This window comes from Aulostomus chinensis, chromosome 12 (assembly GCF_037954235.1).
Source record: "Aulostomus chinensis isolate RoL2024-O1b breed Wild chromosome 12, RoL_Achi_v1.0, whole genome shotgun sequence".
Taxonomy (NCBI): Eukaryota; Metazoa; Chordata; class Actinopteri; order Syngnathiformes; family Aulostomidae; genus Aulostomus; species Aulostomus chinensis.
The window spans coordinates 16,939,332-16,948,967 of record NC_141331.1 but is presented as its reverse complement, the minus strand read 5'-3'; the positions used below and the strand labels follow the sequence as shown (position 1 = coordinate 16,948,967).

At 43.6% G+C, this 9,636-nt stretch overlaps 1 protein-coding gene and 1 long non-coding RNA gene across 3 annotated transcripts in view; one reads left to right on the top strand and one right to left on the bottom strand.

Moving 5' to 3' along the window:
• Window positions 1-1,188: 1,188 nt before the first annotated feature.
• Window positions 1,189-5,607, bottom strand: LOC147252288 (uncharacterized). The gene is made up of 3 exons (XR_015118745.1): window positions 5,004-5,607; window positions 4,401-4,618; window positions 1,189-2,984 (listed from the first exon to the last, which is right to left on the bottom strand). It is a non-coding gene; the product is annotated as an uncharacterized LOC147252288 (long non-coding RNA).
• Window positions 4,853-9,636, top strand: part of glra2 (glycine receptor, alpha 2) — a 15,784-nt gene continuing 11,000 nt past the window's right edge. Inside the window, exons 1-3 of one of the 2 annotated variants that reach the window (XM_086220550.1) lie at window positions 4,853-5,560; window positions 6,070-6,191; window positions 7,834-7,901. In XM_086220550.1, the coding sequence (XP_086076676.1) occupies window positions 5,439-5,560; window positions 6,070-6,191; window positions 7,834-7,901 (312 nt within the window). In that variant the 5' untranslated portion in view covers window positions 4,853-5,438. Of the gene's footprint in view, window positions 5,561-6,069; window positions 6,192-7,701; window positions 7,770-7,833; window positions 7,902-9,636 lie in introns of both variants that reach the window. The other variant, XM_086220551.1, reaches the window with a different exon arrangement.

Here is a 9,636-nt window from a genome sequence, read left to right as displayed (position 1 = left end):
CCACACACATACAGGATCATTGATAGACATTAATTTGATTGATCTATTTTCATACAGGAAAAAAAATCAATGCAAAATGCTTCTCAGCAGCACCATGTGACCTCTGATTCAATGAGGCGTTCAATATAGTCATTTTTAAACGCTCTCTGTTCATTTTTAACACACTTCAATGGAGTATCTATCATTTTAATTGTCCAGAGGACCATGCTGTAGCCCGTTGAGGAATACAAACCAGACCAGCTGCAACAGCTGCTACGATAGCATAACATATTGGTGTATTTCAGGCCTTGGTTTTGAGGTTTGTGTGTTTATATGTAAACAAGTCCATGAATGTGTGTGTTTGTGTGGGGGGGGGGGGGTGTAAAGACAGGGTTAGGATAAATTTTTATGTCCCTATAAAACAAAATCAGTTTGCTGTCCTGCCCTGTGATGGACTGGCGACCCGTCCAGGGTGAACCCCACCTCTCGCCTGAAAGCCACTGGGATAGGCTCCAGCCCCCCCTGCGACCCATAACAGGATAAGCGGAAGAAAATGGATGGATGGATGGATGGAGATTACCGTTCTTTGAAAGTCTAAAACCATAAAAGAATATACAGTATATTTAAATCAAAAATATAAAGTACTGTCTTGTTGGGACAGTGACTTTGAGATTAGTACTGTCGCCTCACATCAAGATTTTGGAGATCCTGTCTGTGAACTTCCATGTTCTTTCTGTGTCTATGTGGTGCTCTGCCACCACATGGGGTCAGGTAAAGACAGAAGTGAGAATAGCTCAAGTGGTATCTTGGAAACTAATCTTATTCATTATTTCTGAACAGCATCAGGAGCACGAACTAGTCGGTCAATGAATTCCAGAGAGCAAGCATCTCTCGTCTGGTTCTGATAGCATCCTGCCGTGTCAGACTCAAACCCCAGCACAACATTACCTCTGACAAGAGGGTAATGTTTTCACTCTCAGCAGGATCAGGTAAAAACTGTTGGGCTGATGTTCCCCAAACATGGTGGAGGGATGAGAACGACCCATTACATTTGGGGAACATTAGTCACGGCGCCACCTGGTGGCAACAGGAAATAAGACTCAGACTTTGCTGTGAGTCATCCAGGTCTGTCTAAAATACGGCCAGAAACACTCCAATGTTAAATCGTTACATCTTATATCAAACCAGCGATAATGTTTGACAGTTTAAACTACAGGAAACATGATGAGAAGGAGAAAAGGTAAAAAAAGACATTGATGCTTGATAAGAAAGAAGAGTGTTTCTCTGGGCTGCCAGTGAGTCTTGGCGCTTCAAGTACAACACACAGACACATGCTAAAAATATAGTTATTTCCTTGGAGGTGGTTTCCAGATTTAAATATTGTAAGAAAACCCTTAAAACCCCCTCAGCGTAGTAAACCTCTCCCTTCTATAGACCTGCTTTCATGTGCATGTGACAGTCAGTCAGTGTAACATGTTCTTCCATTTGACAGGCTGCATGATAATCACTTTTATGAAGCCATGTTTGTGCCAGCACATCATATTCTCTTCTTACAGTGAGCCCTGAAGTTCCCTGTTTCTTCTGACAGACTTGGCAAGACATTCCAACCAGCTTCATTAGACCATATTCCCCACTTAAATGAATTTCCAACCAAAACTGTCACACTGGGTTGGAATACCAACATTAATATTCTACTCAAGCCCTCTGTATATAAGAGATTAATTTCCCCATAAATATCTAAAAAAGCCTGGGAATAAGCTTCGCCGCTGCCAGTCTAATTGCTCTCTTAACGTACTTCTGAGCACCACTGAAAGGAAAAACTGATGTAAACTAGTTAGGAGACTGAAATTGCATTCGATCTTTAATCTATTCTTGTACCATTTTGACAGCTGCAGAACTCCAGTGACAACGCTCGCCGAGACAAGCCTGCGAGCTAGAAACAGATAAATTGTGAGCCAATGTCAACATGGAGCAGACACTGGCTGGCTGGCTGGCTGGCGAGGGAAAACTGTGCTTTAGATTTGGACCACTGCACAGAAACTGAAACTCAAGGGGGGAGCATGATGACATGCAGATCTGAGTGAAAACATGTCCGGCTGCAACCACTATACCTTGCTTGAAGCGTGATTGCTTAACAAACACAGTCATTAGCATTCGATATGATGCGGCAGCCTTGTTACTCAGCTGCTGGGAGAGAGAGAGAGAGAGAGAGAGAGAGAGAGAGAGAGAGAGAGAGAGAGAGAGAGAGAGAGAGAGAGAGAGAGGTAATAGAGTGACTGTGGAGCATGCATGAGGGTCTAGACTGGGGATCAGCAGGGTTTCAGTGCTCACTGATGGAGAAAGGCTCTGTGGCTGTCAGGTTCCTCCCACTGATGAAGGAGAGCTGTGATTGACAGATGAGTTTTAGAGGAGCCCACCCCTGCTCTGAGGTTGGGCCTGAGGGATGACAGGAGGAGCAGCATCCCGGTGCCTGATCATTCAACCATGGCTCGCTCCATAGCTCCTAACTAAGAGAGAAATATTTTAAACATTTCTGTCTGCATGTGCCTGTAATTTTTTTCTGCACCACATATGAGCCTCAAAATAGCTTGCTTCTGCAATGACAGAGAGATTATGATAATTGTGTTGTGGCACAAGAGAATTTACAAATCCTCCCCTCTCTTCAAGAATCTACTCATTAAATCCTGCTTCCTCCGGCATGTTAGAAGCGTTTCGATGCCTCATCGTAACAGCTCCCATCGCAAGTTCCTTCTCCGTATCCTTACAAAGCCCGGGGATCAGCTCCATGGGTTGAATTATGGAGTGAAAAAGTCATTAGGTGGAATAAAGATACAAGGAATCGATGGAGCAATGGATTCGTTGCAGCTCCCAATTGTCTCCAGTCCAGTGAACGTGAGCATCGGAGTGGTGCATGTTGTTTCCAGGTGAGCTCTCCAGCTGCTCCATAACGCCTCAGCAACTGAAGGGGATCGATGACAACGGCGGATGCTTTCAAGCACATTTTCCTGACCAAAAAAAAGAGGGAAAAGTTGCATCAGTGTACACAAACACTGGGGTTATGAATGTTGAATGATGGCGGAAGGCTGAGATGAGAATGTAGACTATTGATTTGAAATGTCTTAAAGTTATAAATTGCGCTGAAAATCCTTTTAGACGACAATAAACCCTAATTCCCTACAGACTAGCAGACTAGAGACCAATCTTGGTTTCGTGTGGGCAGCTTTCAAATAGTCCAGAGCCTGCAATTTTAATGGCTGTGCAGAAAGAGTTGGATAAATGAGACAGACAGTTCTTGTCCAAAGGATTGTTCTGTTTTATTCTCTCCTCTCACAGACAAAGAGAGAAACGCTCTCTCTCTCTCTCTCTCTCTCTCTCTCTCTCTCTCTCTCTCTCTCTCTCTCTCCTTAATGACATGCAGATTTAACTTTTTCTCCTTTAATTATATGACCCACCTGGCCCAACGCTTCCCCTTATGGAAACTAATGGCCATTTTTGCCATTTTAATGGCAAATGAAGCTCCGGTCGGTTGTCATTACGCAGACAAGCCAACCGCAGCTGTGCAGGAGATGGGGAAAAAATGACAGGGTAAAATCTGGCCCTTACAACACATTCATTAAAGCGTCTGTAAATGTTACATTACAGTCACCTATAAATCTGGAGGATGCGATGCTCATCGTGACACATACATAATGCAAGACACATTCGTTTGTTTCCTTTCGCTGATCAAAAAGCAAAATGAACATACAGTAGATGGTGAATATTTCATCCAGGACATTCAGAATTCATCAACACAGAACAGGCCAAGACCTCCGATGACACACAAATGTTGAGTCCCCAGACCAGAGCAAGCCGCACATCCCTAACCGTGAGATACAATGTGACACTTGTAATTTGGAGCTCAGCATTAAAAGAGGAGAAGAACACAATGCCTCATCCTCAGGCTGTGAAAGGCCAAGATGATGCGGAAACTGGTCAGTAACCAAGTGTCAGGCTAAAGAGTAATGGCCCCGAGCGTGTCACAGCATTGAGGCGTGTGATACGCTGGGAGTAAACTTACAACACCATGCGTGTAGTTGGCTTGATGTGAATGAAATACTTTTTTTTAATTTAAGTTTGAATAGCTGTTTCCTCCACAGCACATGCCAGTGAACTCATGTGGAATGAGTCATTCCTGCCTGTGGTCCATGAGGCCTCGCAGCCCACTCACAACCACAACCTCATACTGTCAGGTTCACATGCAGCCACACTATCTATACCAGCATCTCTCTCTCTCTCTCTCTCTCTCTCTCTCTCTCTCTCTCGCTCTCTCTCTCTCTCTCTCTCTCTCTCTCTCTCTCTCACACACACACACACACACACACACATATTGAATAATAATAACTGGATATTTGCTGTGCCATGATAAGCCTCTGTTCTCCCACCCCTGGGCTGTATCCAGCTGATAGTACACTTCCTGCCGTCTCCGTCTGTGTCTGTCAGTCAGCTCTCCTCCGTCTCGCTCAGGGAGGCCAACCTTTCAGCATTTCCAATGATGTGCCTCGGAAATCTGTTTCCAGGGTAACGGGGCACCACATATTTTCCCACCGGCTTCTCGCTGGTGCATCCTTTGTTTACATTTGTCATATGTGCGTGGAGGTTGCTGCTCCAAATATACAAGGATGTGGTAAAAAAAAAAAAAAAAAAAAGGGAGAGAGAGAGAGAGAGAGAGAAGGGATGATGCGTAAATGTTAGCGAAACCCCCGGAAATGTAATATTCTCTTCATCTACATTATGACTCTCTTCTGACTTCGGGAGAAATGCGTCCATGAATTTTCATCAGAGGTTGTAGATTTATATGAGAGCTTCACAATTTTATGCACATAGCCGAAACACTCCGGTGGAAACCACATAGAAGCCGGTTGATGCGCAGCTGCGCGCAAAGGAAGTCTCCCAATCAAGCTGCTCGTAGTATTTAAAACGGAAACATTTCGTTATGTAACACACATTGATAGCCGTATTTCATTTAGTTTCCATTGATTGCCTACCTCATTTGTTCGACTTATTGAAAACCAACGCACGTCCACCACTTTTAAGCTGTGCGCTTGCGCGCAAAGGAAATGAGAGCTGTCCAAGTGCTGAAATGAGAAAAGGCGTTCCTCTAACACTCCTCAACAGAGGAAGGTCCTCCACCTGCGAAAGATTTCACTTCACCAGTAAAAGCACGGACTGTCGGGTTTTGTGTCCAGGGGAAGCTTGGAAAATTGAACCCGAGCGAGGAGGACGCTTCCAGGGGATGCGAGTTTCCCCTCCTTCGTCTCATGGTTCTTCACACCTCCTCTTCCACAGATCTGTTTCTAGGAGTTTCGTGAAACTCAACTATGGTCTGCGGCCGCGTTAAGGAATGTCTCCTCTGTGTTGGTGTGACGCGAGACTCGGTCGGAAGGAAAGCGGCATCTCTATTTGGATTATGTGTTTGACTAATGTCAACATATGGGAGAAATCAAAAAAGTGAGCACATGAGAACACCGCCCGGAATGAATCGCTCCTTCGTTCAGGTTTTGGGAGCTTTACTGACATATTTCATGGAGGCAAACAACTTCAGGTAGGTCGATTTACTTCCCGTCATCGCATTTCTTAAATTGAAAAAAAAAAAAAAAAAAAACACCATTCCGCCCCTCCACCTTCATATCCGTGAATAAATTCGTGTAACTGATTAAACGGACTTTCGGTGCACAGACCAAGTTAGTCAATACCTGAGTGGTGCTTTCATGGTGTTGACTGCAGTTACGCAGATGTAACACTTTTATATTCCTAAATATTCCTTGAAATTCATACGAGGATTTTTGGCTTGTGAGCTTTTTTTTTTTTTTTTTTCCCCAGTGGCATCCAAATGTTTTCTCCTGCTGTCACGTCTGTGCAGAAACATCCCGTGATGTGACACGCAGTTACAGAAAACCACAATCCAAAATATCACGCAAGAATTGGCACGTTTGAGCCTGTTTTCTCTGCTCCTCCGCGCACCTGCATCGCTCTCACCTGCAAGGCGTCAAACAGGCTTAAACTCCCGTGTTTTGTTTTTTTTAACCTTCTCTTTGACTTGTGTGTTTTCAGAGTTGCGGATGCCAAGGAGCACGATTCCAGATCTTCCTCCAGCATGTCTCCATCAGACTTTTTGGATTCCCTCATGGGTCGAACGTCAGGGTATGATGCTCGAATAAGACCGAATTTTAAAGGTTTGTGTGTCAATAGATATTTGTCTTTTCCTCACTCATCACTGCACTCTCGCACATCCACACAGATATTTGTAATGTAATGCACATAATCCAGTATCCTCACTTGTAAAAAATAGTGTAAACACACCACTTTGACATTATCTGGAGATCCAGTGCTGCCAATATACTGAACTGATGTCCTTTGATAAGAAAGATCACTTCAGTTGAGTGCAAATAAATCATGAACTAACCTCTGCACGCTTGTTTTAAGATGATGTCAGATAATCCGTGTCACAATGACATAATAAACTATAAAATATCTGAGACAATCCTGAAGTCTAATCAGAGCTCGGAGCAGACCGGGGATGCCACCATGACAGGTCCAAATGATGGATAGTACCCCTGTGGCGAGGATGCATGCTACCGACTTCCTGTAATGTTGTTGTGTTGTGATGGCGTGGACACACAGACACACAGAGACACACAGACACACACACACACACACACACACACACACACACACACACACACACACACACACACACACACACACAGCATCTGTCACTGGGATGGAGCTGCATAAGGAGAGGCCGGCCTGCTGGGGCTCAGGTCCACTCCAAGCTGGGTCAGGTAGGGAGGGATGTGTTAGAGGTTCCAGTTGTTGAGGGTAGCAGCAGGTCCAGAAACACATGGCACCAATCTTCTCTCTTACCATCTGGGACAGTTGTTGACAAGAAGTGAACTTAATCAGAACATTTTTATAGGCCAGAAAGACAGATTAGAATGTTTGTCCTCTATTTTATTTCAGGTCGCATACAGAGTTGCCTTTAAATTATACAACACCATCTACTTGTCACTTTCAATCCAGCACCTTATGCTACAAAAAATAAACTCTTTTGCATGAACCTGCTGCACTAACAGATCATTTCGCTCGTGAACCTGCGAGTCGTACTTTGAAGAGTGCTGAATTTCTGAAGGATGACCTAGATTTCCTTGCTGAGTTTATTTTTCTGCTTCTGCTGTTAAATGTAGCTACCTGGCGACAAACTGAGGCAAATAATAATACCAGCTCCGATGCAATATTGATGAGGAAAAGCTCAGGGAAAGGGTACTGGGAAGGACTTACCACATAGAAGAGAGGAGAGGGAAAAATTGCAATGATTTTAAACCTGCCAAAGAGATTTTACTCATTAGAGGATCACTGTGATGGCCAGAAAATGCTCTGATTTGAACTAGCAATAGCTGGTGTTTGCACGAGTGTGTTCTTGTGTGCATGTATCCTCTGTTTACCCTTCAAAATTAAGGGGGGGTGGGCAAAGTTAACCCAAAAAGACACCAGTGCACAAGACATTATTACATAAGAGCTATAACATCCGTTTAGTTTACATGGGTCCCTGCATGCATGTGATCCTTGAGTCTAACAACGCACGTGGACACAAAACACTGAGTCTTCACGCCACCGTAAAGCAGCTGATTCGACGGTTTACGGCTTTTTTTCCCCCTCTCATGTCATTGTCATTCCATTTCACAGGTCCGCCTGTAAACGTAACATGCAATATTTTTATCAACAGTTTCGGCTCTGTCACAGAGACAACCATGGTGAGTCCTCAGGCACCTCTGTTTGATTTCTCGACAATGTGTTATCTGTCCCCTCAACCTGCAGGTCCACCAGTAAATGTTAGCTGCAACATATTTATCAACAGCTTTGGTTCTATAGCAGAGACGACGATGGTGAGTTGAGCTTTCGTGCTCCACCCCACCCATCCCTCTCCATCCCACTTTGACCCTCCCCTGCTCTGGAGTTAAGATCGAATCATCCCATCTTCTTACTTTGCCATGCTTATTGATGTATTCATTAAAAAGGCTTTGTTTTTTGCCATCAAGGAGGCGATTGGCGGATCCAAGCGGTGCACAAAGTAGAGCAGGGTATCAATAGTTCTATGGCTCTAGAGGAACTGTTTCAGTAGAGTACCAAAAGATGTTTGGTCATTCAGTACCTGGGAAGTAAACCTCGAAAAAGTTCAGCCCTGCTTATATGACAGGTTTTCAACACGATCTGGTGACACAAACAGCCGCACAATAGTGTTACACCCTGTTACTTGCTCCCTCCACCTCTGTATTCGGATTTCACTCAGCTGTTAATGACCTCATATTTTACTGTGGTCATAACAACTACAGCCATCGGACCGCTCGTTCTTTTAGGGATGACAAGCAGATTTGAGTAGAAAAAAAAAAACAGTTTGCTGAAACATGAATCTGAAGATCAACTAATGCAATTTAAAGGTATCTTTTAATGTGCCGCAAAGTTTAAGGGCTGCTGTCTGTGAGTGTGTCCCATTTTCACTTGTGTTTACTGTGTTATGAAGGCTCTTAGCGGCATTAGCAGTGGCTAAAAATGCTGTGACGCAGCCATTGTTAAATTACTGGGCAATTTTCCAACGATTTTGCATTTATCCCTATCAAATTAACTTCAAATAGAATGAAATGAAATCGGGAAAAAAAAAAAAGAAAAAAAAGAAAGTGAAACTTTTAGTAAATGTGTTCATATGTTCATGTCATAAAACAGTTTTGAGTTTGGGGAACTGTCAGAGAGCTGAAAACTAAAACCAAACATTGGAAACCTAATTTGAAACTCCGTTTTCATCTTGATAAAAAGGATCTTTAAGTGTGGGATCAAAGTCAAACAAAGGTAGCGCTGATTGATTCTCAGGCTCGTTAGTAAGATGCTCTCTGGCTACCCAAACAATTACTCTCTGCTCTCATGACGTCCAACCTGATCATGCACACGACAAACACAGAGTAGTAAATCATCTCAAGCGAAGCCAGTAACTGTGTGTGTGGGGGGGGGGGGGGGTTGGGGGTTGGGGGGGGGAGGCGGTTGGAGCTTTCAAAGAAGCCGATTCTCAAAATGTGACAACATCCAACTGCCAGCAGAATAAAAATATGAAACCTGCGAGGCTGCGCAGAAACTCATCATCAAAGGATTCATAATGAGTGATAATAACTACTTAGATCATGAATGGAGGGTGTTAATTTGTGCAGGAGCTGGAGTTCATGAGATTGCCAGAGAATTATACGGCTTTAGACACAGAAAGGAAAATATTTGGAACCGCCAATACGCTGATGAAATGTCAAACAACATGAGGGCTTGTCATCATCGTGACATGTCGGTTGCTCTGAGCAACTGAGCTTTGTGACTCTTAGTTTCCTCATAACTGCATCTTTATCTTTAATAATTCAGCTCCTATTATGTCCCTCGTGTTAGGATTGATGAGACAGCTTTTGCAGGTTCAGGAGATGGAACTGATGTAAGCAATGTGTTGCTGGATGATACTGGTCAGACATTCTTCCCAGAAGCCAAAGATGAGGCATTTCCAGATATATGATTTTTATTATACAAAGAATAACCATATGTGAATCTTGGCGAAATGGAAATGCAAAGAAATTAATAACCTGTATACATTGG